The 16,074-nt window shown below is 41.4% G+C and overlaps 1 protein-coding gene and 1 long non-coding RNA gene across 7 annotated transcripts in view; both read right to left on the bottom strand.

Annotated features, from left to right (window-relative positions):
• Positions 1–14,092, bottom strand: part of acacb (acetyl-CoA carboxylase beta) — a 29,245-nt gene extending 15,153 nt beyond the window's left edge. For 2 of the 6 annotated variants that reach the window (XM_004544534.4, XM_004544535.4), the window contains exons 1-15: positions 13,791–14,092; positions 9,277–9,832; positions 4,092–4,224; positions 3,876–4,014; positions 3,667–3,776; positions 3,459–3,540; positions 3,265–3,363; positions 2,116–2,225; positions 1,886–1,996; positions 1,437–1,646; positions 1,176–1,346; positions 887–1,048; positions 610–773; positions 242–392; positions 57–160 (exon numbers count right to left, since the gene is read on the bottom strand). In XM_004544534.4, coding sequence (XP_004544591.3) covers positions 57–160; positions 242–392; positions 610–773; positions 887–1,048; positions 1,176–1,346; positions 1,437–1,646; positions 1,886–1,996; positions 2,116–2,225; positions 3,265–3,363; positions 3,459–3,540; positions 3,667–3,776; positions 3,876–4,014; positions 4,092–4,224; positions 9,277–9,812 — 2,282 coding nt within the window. In that variant the 5' untranslated portion in view covers positions 9,813–9,832; positions 13,791–14,092. Of the gene's footprint in view, positions 1–56; positions 161–241; positions 393–609; positions 774–886; positions 1,049–1,175; positions 1,347–1,436; positions 1,647–1,885; positions 1,997–2,115; positions 2,226–3,264; positions 3,364–3,458; positions 3,541–3,666; positions 3,777–3,875; positions 4,015–4,091; positions 4,225–6,117; positions 6,680–6,721; positions 7,229–8,218; positions 8,360–8,576; positions 8,828–9,276; positions 9,833–13,790 lie in introns of those variants that run through there. The other 4 variants (XM_012917285.5, XM_076890832.1, XM_012917282.5 and 1 more) reach the window with 4 other exon arrangements.
• Positions 14,093–14,946: 854 nt separating this feature from the next.
• On the bottom strand, positions 14,947–15,744 carry LOC143421353 (uncharacterized). The gene is made up of 3 exons (XR_013100991.1): positions 15,695–15,744; positions 15,538–15,614; positions 14,947–15,434 (listed from the first exon to the last, which is right to left on the bottom strand). It is a non-coding gene; the product is annotated as an uncharacterized LOC143421353 (long non-coding RNA).
• Positions 15,745–16,074: the final 330 nt, after the last annotated feature.

Here is a 16,074-nt window from a genome sequence, read left to right as displayed (position 1 = left end):
CATAAAGACACGGGAAGAGCGCTGCAGTGAAACATTAACGACAAGTGCCTACTGACCTTTCCAGGGAATGTAGATAGTCAGACATGCTCTTTCTGAAGATAGCATCTGCAACAAGCAAAGCCCCACAGACAACACCAAGCAGGGTATTTGGTCTCTCTGCCTGCAGAAAGAACACGTGGCTTTGTGAATTAAAGGAATTATACACAAGTTCAATGGTCCATATCTGTCTTCAGTCTCTTACCTGCACTTTCTCTGCAATGAGATGATCCAGCCATCCGGTATCAATGTCATTGTTTCTGAAGCTTTCGGTTTCAAGTAATTTAATGAGGTATTCGACCGTCGTCCGAAAGTCACCTCTGATGGACAGCTCTTTCATAGCCACCACCATGTTTCTGGAAAATACAGAAAACCCAAATACATACACTAACAATCTAACACCAATTAAGGCTGACAAATTTAAGACAACTGTACTGCTGGCAAAAGCATGCTGCATCTTCTAACAGAGTACCGCTTTATCTGGAATCAGGTAAAGCGGTACTCTTTGCCGCACAGCCTACAAGTAGCTGATAATAGGAAAAAATACAATTAAAATAAAATAAAGGAGCTTACGAAATGGCTTCTTCACGGTTCTCGCCCCATGAAAAACAGTGTCCAAACTGGGAATCTGCAAATTCGTGTAGGCCACCAGTCGCGCCCACACTGAAATAACCCCAGACGTTCTTACTGCTGCGGAAGTTCAGCTCCTGCACGGTGCCCGAACTGGGCTTGAACCCCTGTGGGTGAGTGAGTGTGAATCAGTGGTTTTAAAAAAACAAAACAAAAAAAAAAAAAACATGAACAGTACATAACAGTGTCATGTTTCCTGGTTAATGAAGCTGAAGTCCACCTCATCTGGGTTCTCACTGGTGATCCGTGCAGCTATGACGTGGCCTCTCGGACGAGGGACGCAATCTGGAGACTCAAAGTTAATAATGGTGTCACCCCAGGGACTTTCTCCATAAAGCACACGTATGTCCTTAATTCTGTGAAGTGGGATGCCCATCGCAATCTGTGAGAGATTAAGCAAATATTTAGATGGGAGAATCTGATCAGCATCTGTAGGATCAATAAGAACAAATTTCTCATTTTGTTCCTTGGGTATAATTATGTGTCTGAGCCTCCTAACCGAGGTTTACCTGAAGTTGAGCAGCTGGCAAGTTTACATCTGCGATCATCTCTGTACAAGGATGTTCCACCTGCAGGCGAGGATTCAGCTCCAGAAAATGGAAACTTCCATCTTCAGAGTAGAGATATTCCACAGTACCTGCACTCACATAGCCTACGATCTTGGCCAGTCGCACAGCACACTAGGTCACAAAGGAAATAACGAGGAGACAATATGTCTCTAAGAGCAGACTTTAGTGTGTTAGCATTAGAATACAAGGACATAAACTTACCCGCTCCATTCGCTCTAATGTTGAAGCGGGAGCTATGGTGGCAGGAGCCTCTTCGATGATCTTCTGGTGCCTCCTCTGGATGGAGCAGTCTCGTCCAAAAAGAGAGATGGCATTTCCATACATGTCCCCCAGTATCTGGACCTCCAGGTGTCTCGCATGCTGAGCCAGCTGCATGATGAAGATGGGTGAGCCGGGCACCTCCGTCTGGACCTGCACTCAGAATAACACATGAAGTGTAAAGTCTTCTTGTTCCTCGACAATCACAGCCTATCCAATCACAGTTTATATAGTATAGAGCTGTAATCTGGAAGTCTATCAAACTGAGTACTGTGCCATTTTATTTTATGACCATGCAAATTAACAACTGAGTGTGGACATCCTGGCTGCTAAGAAAATTAAAAGAAACTGGGTAAATTAGACATTAGTTTGTAAAACGTAACTGCACCAACCTGTCTAAAGAAACCTGGGAAATCATCAGAGCACTCAACTTTCCGAATACCCTTTCCACCTCCACCCTCAGAGGCCTTGATTACAACCGGATAACCAATTTTCTCAGCTTCCTGAAGAGAAAAGAAAAATACGCACCAGACAACTTATAACCAAAAGTATGTACTAAAGATTTCGATTAAAACTAATTAATTTGTAGATATTAATATTGTTGATTTGTTACTATGCTTACTGCTATCCCCTCGTCTACATCGTGAACACAGCCCTGTTTGTAGACCTCTGGAGGAACATTGATGACATTGCCCTCTCTTTGGTCCTCTTCAGCCCAGTCCAGTCTCAGATCTGGAGCACAAGCACACACTAGGTAAGAACAAAGTGGTCCCAACTGAGTATGTACTGCATAATAGAGTCTACGCCATGTGCAAAATAGCACATTATAAGTTTAATGCATGTAACAGTCATGCGGCCCACTGTTTTTGGGGTTTAACAATCAGTTCTTCGAGGTTTGTGGGCATTCGTTCACATTTTTCCTTTAAGGACCCGCCGCAGTATATCAGTTCGGCTAAGGTCTGGACTTTGACTCTGACTCTGGTATACAAAGTAGTTCATGACAGACTGAGTGACTACAATGTGCACAGGTATGTGCCACCACTGTGCTTTACAGTTGTTATTAGGTGTTTATGCCGATATGCTGTGTTTGGATTTCACCAATCACAACGCGCTGCATCAGGGTCAAACATCTCCACTTTGGTCTCGTCTGTCCGAAGGACATTTCGTTTGTTCGGTAGCAGCTCTGCAAACCTATGCCGTGCTGCCACGTTTTGTTTGTTTTTTCACAGGGGAGAGGCTTTTTCCTGGTAACTCTTTCAGGCAGGCCATGCCTGTTCAGTCTTTTTCTACTTCCACTGTCAAGAACTTTAACATTTAACGTTCCAACTGAGGCCTGTGGAGTTTGTGTAACCACATCTTAATCCGGTGCGCAAATTTCAGTCTACTCCAGGGAAGATTGAACAATGTTTTGAATGTTTTCTACTTATGATTAATCACTGTAAAATGATGGACTTTAACTTGTGTGAAAACTGATTTATAACCACTCAGATTTATGGGCAACAACAATCGCTTCTCTGAGATCATTGCTGATCTCTTTACTCCTCAGCATTGTGTTGCTGAACTTCTGCTTTTGTAAAGATGTTCATATCTGCTGATGACCAGTTAATCGAGCACATTCAATTAGCATCACCCGGCTACTACTTACCCTCTTAATTCCTATTGAAGCAGTAAAGGTGTACATAGCTTTCACAGGACTGCATAGAGCACAGTGATAACTCTCTCACACCTGCTTTGTTTATGGCGGAGTTAGTGCAGAGAGGAAAAGCATCACCTGATCCACTCCACGGTAGTGTGGGAATGTCGGCACTCTGGGCCACAATGGAAGAAGCCACTTTATCCCCCAAAGCCCACATGGCTTTACTGGATGGCCCTGAGAGAAACAGCAGAGGTCAATTTATCATGAGAAGCAGCACAAAGCTTTCTAACTAAATGAAAGTAATAAAATGAAAGAAACTGCTCTTTTACCCAAAAATGAAATGCCCGCTTTACTCAGGAGCTCAGGCAGTTTGGGATTTTCAGATGCATGACCCCAACCAGCCCAGACAGCCTGTAAAGAGCAATGTGCACAGAAACAGACTGTTGTTTATTTACAGGCAGAGAAAGTAACAACTGAATACACCACGGTGGGCCCGTGCTAAAAAGAACCGCTGTTTAAATAAACGGTGAGTAGCACCTCCACTTGAATCCTTTTTGCAATGTCAACTATTAGCTCCACGTTGGCATAGTTGTTATTGTTGGTGCCACCGGGTACAGGCACATAGTGGTCGGCCATTTTAATATATTCTGCAGGGAAACAGGAAGCAAGGCTCAGAACTTCACAGTGAGAAAAGCATTTCTACTGGTTCATCACATAAGTTTTAGGCGATGACTGATAACAATTACCTGCATTAGCTTTTAAGTCTTCAGGAGTTACCATGACAACAAAGCGGATGGTCCTCTCATTGCGAAACATTTCATAGGACCAGCGGCGGATAGAGCGCATACATTTGACTGCAGCGATGCCATTATTAGCGATCAGCACCTGTAAGAGGACCCAACATAAATATCGCTCAGAAAAATGTAGATAAATGAGAAATTCAAGAAGGGTTTCGTTCTTACTTTTTCTATGACACGGCTGCCACCGAATCTTGTGACAAACTCTGCAGGAGAGGCCACGGTAAAGTCCCTGTGCAGATCCATCTTTCTGTGTTCACGTCCTTTTTTCACCAAGTGAGGACCAGACATGCTAGGCCTGCATTGGAAAGTTCACAGTTAGTCTTGACCCCTCCAAAAAGTGAACTGCATGAAGGCAACAAGCAACTGAATTTAAACTGAAAATCAAAACCCAAAGTCTAGAATCAGTCTCTCTGCAACAGGCAAGGGCAGCCTGTGGAGCAGCCCAGTTTTTATACCCTTAAATCCAAGAGTCTGCACACAAAACTCAGAACAGTAACCTGAACACAGTAATAGCTGCAAAAAAAAAAAAAAAAAAAAAAAAAAAAAAAAAAAAGCTATAAAGAAGCTGACATGAGTGTTTATCCTTGGGGCTCCTCAGGCAATCACATTACTCAACAACCTGAGGCCCGAGAGTCTGAATCTGGGCAGAGAACAGACTGGGACAAACAAACCATCCAGCTGGAACACAGGAGTCACACAGGAAAGGAGAAAAAAAGAGCTACTGCTTTACAGTTTTTCTGCTACAAAACCCCCCATACAAGATTAGGTCCTGTCAATTAAAGTCTAGCAATTGTTTCATATGTTTAATGTCCAGTTCTTTCAATACAAATATTTCATTGCATGCTGAGGCGTGGAAAGAAGCTCAATGTTACGAAGTAAAAAAAGGGAAAAAAATAACTACAGAAGCAGCCAGGTGTGCGAGTTTGACCACAGAGAGACTGAATGTAGGTGCTGTGAAACTGGCCAGCCAATCCAGCCTCATTGTTCTGCAGCTGTCAAAGCAGCGAGGCGGAAACACGGCAAATTCAAAGAAAGCCTTTAAAAAGACAACTTTGCGCACTGCCACACCATATCCACACAACCCATTTTCCAAAGATCTCATGCACAGCTGAAGGGAGCGCTCTACCTCTGCCCTTGTCACTTTGACGGGGCGGATAATGTAGCTCTGCCAGGCACATTAGCAATTTAATGCAGAGAAAAAGAAAGAGAAGAAAAAAAGAAAAAAAAAAAAAAGTAATAGCTGCAGATGTTACACTGAATCTACCACTCTTGACGGCCCCTTTTATCAGATGTTCACCACAGCTAAGCCAATAAATGTACATGTGTTGTCATCATGGTGTAATCATGCACACTTTACCTTTAGTCCAATTCCCTGCTCATTATATACACACAGCATAATTCCTATCGCCTGGCCCTGGATGACTGAGAACCTACCTACAGTGACATGTTAAAATGTAGTGTGCTTAAAATTTTTTTTCCTTTATACCCCATGAACAGTAGTGAAAACACCCCCGATGACTACAATCTGGAACAGTACTGGAGAGATGAAGCACCGTTCTTCTAAAAACTGCCCTTTATTTGGCGTTTTGATTTTGGCAGTGCACCGTCTCACATGTCAGAGCAGCGCAGACGTACAGCTGGAGGTAATGGCTCAGAATAATCATGACCCAAAATAATCAGTCATTCATAAATAAATAGTCAAATCAAACAGACTCTTGACAATCTTGGCTAATAAACATTGTGTAATTTGTTGAAAACAAAATGTCTTAAGGGTCAGTGGAAACCAAACTCATCAATCTTTTGAGACCCGGCTTCAAAAATCAGAGTTAAGAGTTAGCAGTTAAGTTGTCTTTTTAGCGGTATATGTATATACGAGTCATTTTGAACAAGTGCAGCCGTGGATCCTCCACCTCTGCCCACAGACTGCCATGCAGTAGTGGTGTAAGGACAATGAAATGTTTGTCTCTGTTATCACTTTTCACATAACAATAATAAATCAACTACAGATAAATATGAAATAAATGCAAATAAGTTAAACTGAGCTTATTTTAAGTGATATCACACCACATGAATCCCACACACACACACACACACACACGATAAGAAACAGGCGAAGCTTTTCCCCATGTTTGGAAATACATAACTGGACTGCACAGCACCAGAACATTTGAACATTTCACGCACATACCATCGTTATCGTCATCTGTCCGCCGGGGTGCCGTTCAGTCCGGGGTTTCGCTGTTTCTTTTTAAACCACCCCCGGGGAGATACGCCCTTGCCCCATCAGTGAAGCCACACAGTAAAGCTGCAGCGCGGCAGCAGTTTGTGCGCCCGTGCTGATATGTGAACTTTACACTTCACTCCTGTTCACTCGGGGAAATACAGTCTGTTAATGTGCTGCTTTCTGATAACGCTTTCCATTTCGGTATCAACCACTTGCTGACTTTTTTTCCGGGACAAGAGGGTTTAGTTTAACCCGATACGCCTACTGCGTTGCACAAACAGTGATAATCTAATCATAACCACGACTTGGGGATTACTAGAAAAATCGGTGGCTTGTCGCAGTGACAGGCTTGCGGCAATAATGACTGCTTGATTGTTACAGTTTCCTTATATGCTGCAAGCTGCGCACAGCCCGTAAACTACAGCGGCCCTTCCTGTTCACAAACGAGCCTACGAAAGGTGCTGCAGCGGCACTAGTTTCAACACAGAGTAGTTCTGTGTTTAGTTTCCACATACCAGAGTATCACATTACCGAAAACTGCAGCAGCCCTCTGCATTATCGGACTTACCTCTGGAGATATGGGAATAAGCTGATACTCGGGTAGTCGTTTCCGTCGAAGGAATACATCGCGCTGTGTTACTACTAGGATTAAAAAAAAAGTTTTTAAAACCAAAACAAAGGAGACTTCCACAAAGTGCTTCCTCTTGTCCGCTTCCTCCCTTCTCCCCTCCCACATGTGCAGCTGCATATCTGCAAATAAAGTCCCCTGAGCCAAAGCGCTGGCTGCTCTTTGGAAACAAAGTGAGCAGTGCTCCACTAAATCCATTATTGGAAATGTTTATTGTTGGGCATCAAAGGGCTAAAAACGGTCGCGCACGACACGAGCAGACTGATTTTGTTTGTTTGTTTTTAAGTGCAGTAACAACAAAGTATAGGAAGACGCTTCGAAACATCTCACTTTTCTCTTCTTCGCCGTGTAAACCACAATATACCCACTAACACGCATAAATCCAGGCCGATGGAGCTCTAGTAGGTTTTTCTTGGCTCAAGTGTTTTCCATCTAACGTTCATACACATTCACGCCCCAGTGGGCGTGTCAGAGAATAACTTAACCAAAGATATTTAGCATCGACTCCTCTACCTGTTGAGCTACAGCCAGTCTAATAAATATCCATGTATTTATTGTTTTTATGCAATAAATACAGGGATAAATAAACAAAAATAAACAAAACAGTTTTCTAATTGAACAAAACTAACAAAAATCTTTGTCAGCTAGTGGCTATCTCATGTCTAGAACTTCTGGATATTAATCAAGAAACGGTTTCTAACTTTGAGATTTGCTGCAGCTTGTTTACTCTCCAAACTCCTGGGTTGGCTTCAGGGTATGTTTTGGGTCATCGCCTATCTGTGCTGTGAACATGAAGTTCAGTGGCATTCATAGCCACCCATTTACACACCTTTTATTTATTACTCACACTCCAGTGGTGATGGATAGATTCTAATTTGGGGTTCAGTGTCTTGCCCAACGACACGCAGGGGCTGAAAGGAGGCAGAGATTGAACCACCGACCTTCTAATTGGAAAATGACTTGCTCTATTTCCTGAGCCGCATTTTTCTGGCTTCCGTATTTTTCCCCATCCCTCTGATATTTATATTGATTAATCTGTGTAAGGAATAATCATCCAGAGACTGAAGATATTTGGCAAAGATTAATCTGACCTTTCTATTCACCAGGCGGATGTATGGTTTGCACCCTATGGTAGGTCTCTACATCTCTGTTTGCTCAAGTCTTCTTCTGAAAGTAGACTTGAATAAGTATCACTTGGATGCCTTTTAGAGAGTCTTCTTGATTGGTTTGGATGGAAAGGATCCTGTGAGCCTCCACCACCGCCACTGGTGTCATGTTTAACCTGCAGAGTTCACCAGAGCCTCCTTATTTTGTCAGAATGTAGCTTAATGATCCCGCTCTTTTCTCTTGCATGTTTTACATGCACTGAATGTTCCTTTGACCACATGTTGTGGGTCCAAGGAAAAAGAAAATATAGAAAATAAAACAAATACTGACCTTTTAACTGGTTCATTTATGAAAAATGAGGAAATAGCAGGCACCGGCCACGCTTTTGAGGTCATTTTCCAATTTCAAAAGAGAGGAGGCTACAGATTAGACATCTTTGACAGTTAAACCCTGCATTCAATATGCATATGAATACCCTCAAACTAAAGCTGAGGGTCTGCAGTTTAAGCCCATGTTTATTATAGAGTATAAGAGTAACCCGAATATGCTTTTGGTAAATAGTTATAATAAAAAACTGTTTAAACAGCAAAGAAAGAAAGAAAGGAAATTAATAATAAAAAGAAGAATATTTAAACTACAATAAAGACCATAAGTCAATTCAGCTGCTCGTGTCAAGCTAGTTACTTACCTGTGTGCACTGAAGGAATCCTTGTACCCTCCATGATATCACAAACCACCCGTTGGTATGAAAGTAATTCTTAATTTACCGATATCGCAGAGGAACAAGAAGAAAACTAACATTTGTTGACAATTTCAAAGCGCTTGCTGTGCTCTGACCTCGACTAATGCCACCACCGCTTGTCAAAGTCATTGGCTGAGGCTCTTGTTCCATTAATAGAGCCAAGATATTTGGCATGTGACAATAACACAGGTCAGCTTGTGGAGACAGCGCGCTACCGATGCGATAATGTGTGCCCAATTTTTTGGGGGGAATGTTCCTCTACCAGGGGTGGGCAATCTCAGTCCACGAGGGCCGGTGTCCCTGCAGGTTTTAGATCTCACCTTGGGTCAACACACCTGAATCACATGATTAGTTCGTTACCAGGCCTCTGGAGAACTTCAGGACATGTTGAGGAGCTAATTTAGCCATTTAAATCTGCTGTGTTGGTTCGAGGACACATCTAAAACCTGCAGGGACACCGGCCCTCGTGGACTGAGATTGCCCACCCCTGATAGACCTAAAAAACAATCCAGTTTACATTATGCCCTCATTATAGTGCGAGTGTATAAATGGTGTAAGTGAACAGCTTGTTTGTTTATAACATGACAGGGCAGTAAAAACACGCCCCAACCTATATAGCTGACATTCATTTACTTAAAGCCCTTACTTGATGACCGTTGAGCTGGGCTGTGGTACTACAGAAGGCGCCTGTGGAGGGGAAGATTTGATGGTGGAGGTCGGTGGCTGAGATGCACCGCTTGGGGGTTTCGTGACCAGAGGTTCTTCGTCCGAAGAGTTATCCTCTGATGCTCCAAGAATAAACTTCAGGCGCTCCCTCGCCTTAGGTCCTGAACTCAGCATTGGTGGGACGCTCTTAGAAGGTTTCTGGGTGGTCGGCAGCACCGTTGGTTGTTTTGAATTTGCCTCCATGGAGCCCTGCAGAGCATCAGAGTCCACTATTCTGCCACAAAGACCCGCAAATGCACTGGCAGCCTGAGGCACGTTATGTTCAGCATGTTGTGAGGCAGCTGCAACTGTTGACAGAGGATCCATGCCTGCATCAGGGCTGCGTGCAGTGGGCACGTCCTCCTCGGCTGCAGAAGGAAGTTCCTCCCCTTTCACGGGCATTGTTACGGTCTTACTATTTATCCTCCACAGCAGCAGAACCCACAGAATAAATCCCCAAAGTGCAAACTCCAGCATTCACAGACATCCTCCTGAAACTGCAACAGGAATAAGGCGGATGTCAAAACTAATTTGAGAGAACAGAAACATTTTTTCATCAAATGTGAGCCAAGTTAACAGTATACCAACTGTTTTTTTTGACACTTGGAATGGATTTTCTGTAAGTGCATTAAAAACTGGAGTCTGAACTATGAATGTGAAAAGTAGTTTAGTGTCAGACACCACCTGGTGGCTGAAAGCTGAAGCTGTAGTTTTGGTCTAAACAAAAGGGTCATTCCATCTCAAATCATCTCATTTCTTGATCATGAAACATCTTTGAGTTGCCACAAATCTTGGACATGTATGAAAATTGCCTGTGAATTCCTATCCTAGATTTTTTAAAGCCCATCTTTCAGGCCTTGTTTGGCCCCACACTGTAATTAAAGCCTTCAGTGAAGTCCCATATTTGAATATACATTAATAAAACAAACTTAACTCTGCAAAAGACAACTAAAGACAATGTCTGAATTGTCTATAGCTGTATTTGACAATAATGAAAAATAAAATATGTAAATGCTGGAGTTTATTAACTATCTGAAATAATAATTTTGATAAATATGTGCAGGATTTTAATTATCAAAAACCACGTGCACTTTGTCCTGGACGAGTCTGATAATTCATGTTAAGAATAAAATTTATTAAGACCCATTAAAAAGACAACAAGTACTGATATAATCTTCTCTGAACATGCAAATAAATGCAGCAAATCAATTAAGATTCATTAAGAGGAATGAAAGATGAATTCTCGGTTCTTATGAAAAATTGTTGCATTTTTTAAAGGGCTGCTTTCATGGTTTATTTTTTAGATTTTTCCCCAATTTTTCAGTCTAACTTTCCCAAATTACAGATCCTGACTAATCTTTAATGGTAGGAAAGGCCACTATCAGGGTATAAAGGTTTGTGATACATAATGCAAAATTTTGAATTTGCAATTGTTTTTTGGAAAATATGGTCAAGTAAAAGGTGATTTGAGATGAAATGACCCCAAAGAAATATGGAAAAAAAGACATTTCTAGATTTTTTAAATGGGATAGACTGTTTTAACTTGGCATTTCAGGGCAAATGATGACTACAGGGAGTGCAGAATTATTAGGCAAATGAGTATTTTGTCCACATCATCCTCTTCATGCATGTTGTCTTACTCCAAGCTGTATAGGCTCGAAAGCCTACTACCAATTAAGCATATTAGGTGATGTGCAACTCTGTAATGAGAAGGGGTGTGGTCTAATGACATCAACACCCTATATCAGGTGTGCATAATTATTAGGCAACGTCCTTTCCTTTGGCAAAATGGGTCAAAAGAAGGACTTGACAGGCTCAGAAAAGTCAAAAATAGTGAGATATCTTGCAGAGGGATGCAGCAGTCTCAAAATTGCAAAGCTTCTGAAGCGTGATCATCGAACAATCAAGCGTTTCATTCAAAATAGTCAACAGGGTCGCAAGAAGCGTGTGGAAAAACCAAGGTGCAAAATAACTGCCCATGAACTGAGAAAAGTCAAGCGTGCAGCTGCCAAGATGCCACTTGCCACCAGTTTGGTCATATTTCAGGGCTGCAACATCACTGGAGTGCCCAAAAGCACAAGGTGTGCAATACTCAGAGACATGGCCAAGGTAAGAAAGGCTGAAAGACGACCACCACTGAACAAGACACACAAGCTGAAACGTCAAGACTGGGCCAAGAAATATCTCAAGACTGGTTTTTCTAAGGTTTTATGGACTGATGAAATGAGAGTGAGTCTTGATGGGCCAGATGGATGGGCCCGTGGCTGGATTGGTAAAGGGCAGAGAGCTCCAGTCAGACTCAGACGCCAGCAAGGTGGAGGTGGAGTACTGGTTTGGGCTGGTATCATCAAAGATGAGCTTGTGGGGCCTTTTCGGGTTGAGGATGGAGTCAAGCTCAACTCCCAGTCCTACTGCCAGTTTCTGGAAGACACCTTCTTCAAGCAGTGGTACAGGAAGAAGTCTGCATCCTTTAAGAAAAACATGATTTTCATGCAGGACAATGCTCCATCACACGCGTCCAAGTACTCCACAGCGTGGCTGGCAAGAAAGGGTATAAAAGAAGACAAACTAATGACATGGCCTCCTTGTTCACCTGATCTGAACCCCATTGAGAACCTGTGGTCCATCATCAAATGTGAGATTTACAAGGAGGGAAAACAGTACACCTCTCTGAACAGTGTCTGGGAGGCTGTGGTTGCTGCTGCACGCAATGTTGATGGTGAACAGATCAAAACACTGACAGAATCCATGGATGGCAGGCTTTTGAGTGTCCTTGCAAAGAAAGGTGGCTATATTGGTCGCTGATTTGTTTTTGTTTTGTTTTTGAATGTCAGAAATGTATATTTGTGAATGTGGAGATGTTATATTGGTTTCACTGGTGAAAATAAATAATTGAAATGGGTATATATTTGTTTTTTGTTAAGTTGCCTAATAATTATGCACAGTAATAGTCACCTGCACACACAGATATCCCCCTAAAATAGCTAAAACTAAAAACTACTTCCAAAAACATTCAGCTTTTATAATATAAATGAGTTTTTTGGGTTCATTGAGAACATGGTTGGTGTTCAATAATAACATTATTCCTCAAAAATACAACTTGCCTAATAATTCTGCACTCCCTGTATTGAAAACAATGAAGTAATTGCTTTTTTCAGCCATTATTATGTTTTAATTGGTCAACTGTTCATATACTTAATGTTTAAGACTCTTTTTTTTTTTTTTTTTTTAAAGATCACTATTAAATATTTGTCTTTCTCCTTCTTGGAAAAAGCACAATTCTTTTGATGTCCAAACTTAATGAATCCCCATAAGAAATAAACTCCTTAAAGCATATTAAAATACATCATGACTATAAGAAAAACTGAAATACTAAGTAGTGTTTGTCTCTGTGTACTGTTTAAGTTACTGATTTGAAGGTCAGAGGTCAGATACTCTCTCAGGACAGCAACACTGAAGTTCTTACTTTCATATATTAAGAAAATTATTCAGTAAATTCAGTCAAACAGAAGCAAGAGAAGTAATTACAATCTACACAGTCACGTGTATACTTTAGATGACTAAGTCCTATGTATACACACGAGTGTGTTATCTATGACAGCTGGACCTGGCTGCAGGCTACATTTCCCAGCGAGAGTCCTGTAAACAGCCTGCCTGTAACAGCTGACATGGAGAGCATGTGCTGCTTCATGTGGGGTAAAGGTCAGCACTGAGGGAATGAAAGGAAGGGAAGTTCAGGTGAAGGAGGATGGAAAGAAAAAAACATCCATAAAAAACAGCAGCAATAGCAGGAACACTTGAACACATCCAAATACAGAATATACATTACACACGTTCTTTGTCCCATTGAAAGATATCATTGTTTTTTGTTTTGTTTTTTAAATAAACAACAATTATAAGGATTTATTAGCATTCATTTTGTATAATAGAAGCACAAAATTTGTGAATTTATCCTTTGGAGCAAATTTAAAGCCGACATAAAAAAAAGGAAAAGGCTAAACCGTCACTTTCCTCAAGAAACAACAAGATCTGAAGCAATGTATTTATGAAATACTTTTACTTTTTATCTGTATTTTTCTAAAAATATATCCTGATACCATATAGCAGATGAATGATTTATTTCTCTTGTGCTTTTCTTTAAAGAACAGGTTTATTCTCACAGGACTTGCTGTTCTAATTAAAAGTTAAGCACATAACAATTTTTATAGGAGTGTCACTTTTAAAAAGGTTATTAATGCGTCCAACTTCTGGCGTGAACGTTTTACCTCGTAAACATACAAATATCTGTGAACTCTAACAGAAAAGTTGAACTAAGCACAACAACTGATTCTGCCTGACATAAAAGTTAAATCAGCGCACTGATCGGATCTTTTCCAGAGTTCAGTCTAGAGAAAAACGAGACTGTCTTTTAAATTAAAGGTAACGCGTAAATCAAAACATGCCATTTTCACTCACCTGCACAAACTCAGAAACCGGGCAGCTCTGCTCCCGGGTTGTTGATGGCGTTGTTTCACACAGCCAGAGAGCTACAGTACCAGGCTAACCGATTTAAACCCACTGATTATTTCCCACACCTCCACACCACTCGGAACTTATCATGAATGAACACATGAACACATCCGTCATTATCTTATTAATGTGACACAAACCCCAGAATCCCTCCAAACGCTACCGCTGCCAAGGTCTTTATGATTATAGACAGTGCCTCGCCAGCAGCTACAAATGTCAAAGTCACCTACCACTACCTCCACTGCTCAGCGGATTGTGAGTGGGGAGGGGGTCTCTCCCAGAGTTAAGGGTTCCGCCAAAGATCGTGTATACTCAAGATGTTCCTGCTCGATAGAAAAGCAGTAAGCATCTATATTTACGATCAGCGGGAAGATGTTTGGTTCCTCGGTCTTCTGTTGAGTTCATGAACAATGGGGAAAAGGTGTATTTGAACTTTAAGACCGTTCAGCTCATATTAAAAGTCAATCAACAAGCACCTTTTTTTTTTTCAAATTAATGGAATTTGATATGGTGCCCACCTTTGTTTTTATTTCCTGTTACTTCTGTATTATGTGTGTGATGAACTTTTCCAAGAGTTGTCATCCTCCCAAACTGACTCCAAGAGCATGCAGAACAGTTAAGGTCAGTGATCATGATTCAATAAGAAAGACTAGGCAAAAATAGCACCGATGAGAGACTCCCGGGGCAAAAACCACTTCTGAACAAAAAGGACACAAAGATTCGTCTCACATTTGCCAACAAAAACACAGCTTCCCTTCCCAGATCCCTGAGATTTTTGTGGACTGATGAGACAAAAGCTGAACTTAGAGTCCCATTAAACCTGCTGTAAAACTAACACAGCATCTCATAAAAAGAACACTCAACAGTCAAACGTGGTGGTGGCAGTATGAACAGCTTTTTTGCTTCAGGTCCTGGAAGACTTGCAGTGATTGGTGAAGCCATGAATTTTATTCTCTACCAGAAAGGCCTGCAGGAGAATGTCTGGTCATCAGATCATGCCCTGAAGCTCAGGGTGGACTTGGATTATGCAGCAGGACAATAATCGAAAACACACCAGCAAGTACACAACTGAATGGTTAGAAACAAAGAAACAATTTTTTTTAACTAAATGAAGTTTTTGGAGAGACAGTGTGTAACCGAGGACAAGGGATGAGTAAACGGGGCAAAGAAATAAATTGATCATTTATTTATTACATGAGTTACACATACAAATTCCCAGTCATTTCCAGACAGGACTTACAACACATCCTGCTGATATCCCAGCTGCACATGAGACTTACCACACAAACTGTGCGAAAATAACAACACTGCAACCCGTCACACCCCGCTTAGCGACACTGCAATCGTGGCACACACTGCAAACAATTCGGGTCTCAGCGCAGCTGGGAATCAGTGCTATGCATGGCCTGCGATCTGGGAGATAAAGGGAAGTGGCACAAACAATTAAACAAAAAACAAAAAGGGAGGTTAGTCCGCCCTTACACAACTTACTTTCAATCAATAACCGCCTTTACGGCTGGACGGACTAACCAAAACAAAATTACAAATCAATCAAAAAACAACGAAAAAAAGACAGCAGAGACAGCACAGCTGAAAAACACAAACAACATTATCAAGTAAAATATTACCCAATAAAATATCAATTTTATGAAACCATTCAAAATCATGAAGCTGAAACAAACACTCAATATACCTGCAATATTGATCAGTTTCCCTGCGCGCAGTCGATCTAGGGCTTGATCAATTCTTCTATTAAAATTCGTGGTCACACTAAAAAAGTCCAATGACATATTAAAAATAGGCACACGCAATAGCAAATGATCCAAACAAAAATGGCAAAAGTCTCTTACCGACAGTATACCCACTCGCACCTGAGTGAATTAATTGCCTCTAGTTTTTTCCACAGAAGAGCGCTAACTTCACCCCACACACCCACTACCTTTTCACAGCTCTTCAGCCAATCACCTGGCAGAGAGCAACAAACTACCAGGTGACACTTGTTACACGTGCCAAAGTCCAGACTCAAATCTGATTGAGATCCTTTCGCACAGGGAAGGCTGGATTTTACCAGCAAGCAGTAGTGACTTACATTTGTTGCAAATCACCCAAAAAAACTTTTACTTTTTAAGCAGTTCCATATTGCATAATGTAACTTAAAATTATTAAATCACTTAAAAGTGATTTAGTGTAACTCAATTACACTAAATCACGTAAACACTTTGCTTTCTAA

This window comes from Maylandia zebra, linkage group LG12 (assembly GCF_041146795.1).
Source record: "Maylandia zebra isolate NMK-2024a linkage group LG12, Mzebra_GT3a, whole genome shotgun sequence".
NCBI lineage: Eukaryota > Metazoa > Chordata > Actinopteri > Cichliformes > Cichlidae > Maylandia > Maylandia zebra.
Note: the sequence above shows the minus strand (reverse complement) of the source record. Positions and strands in the feature narration are given on the sequence as shown.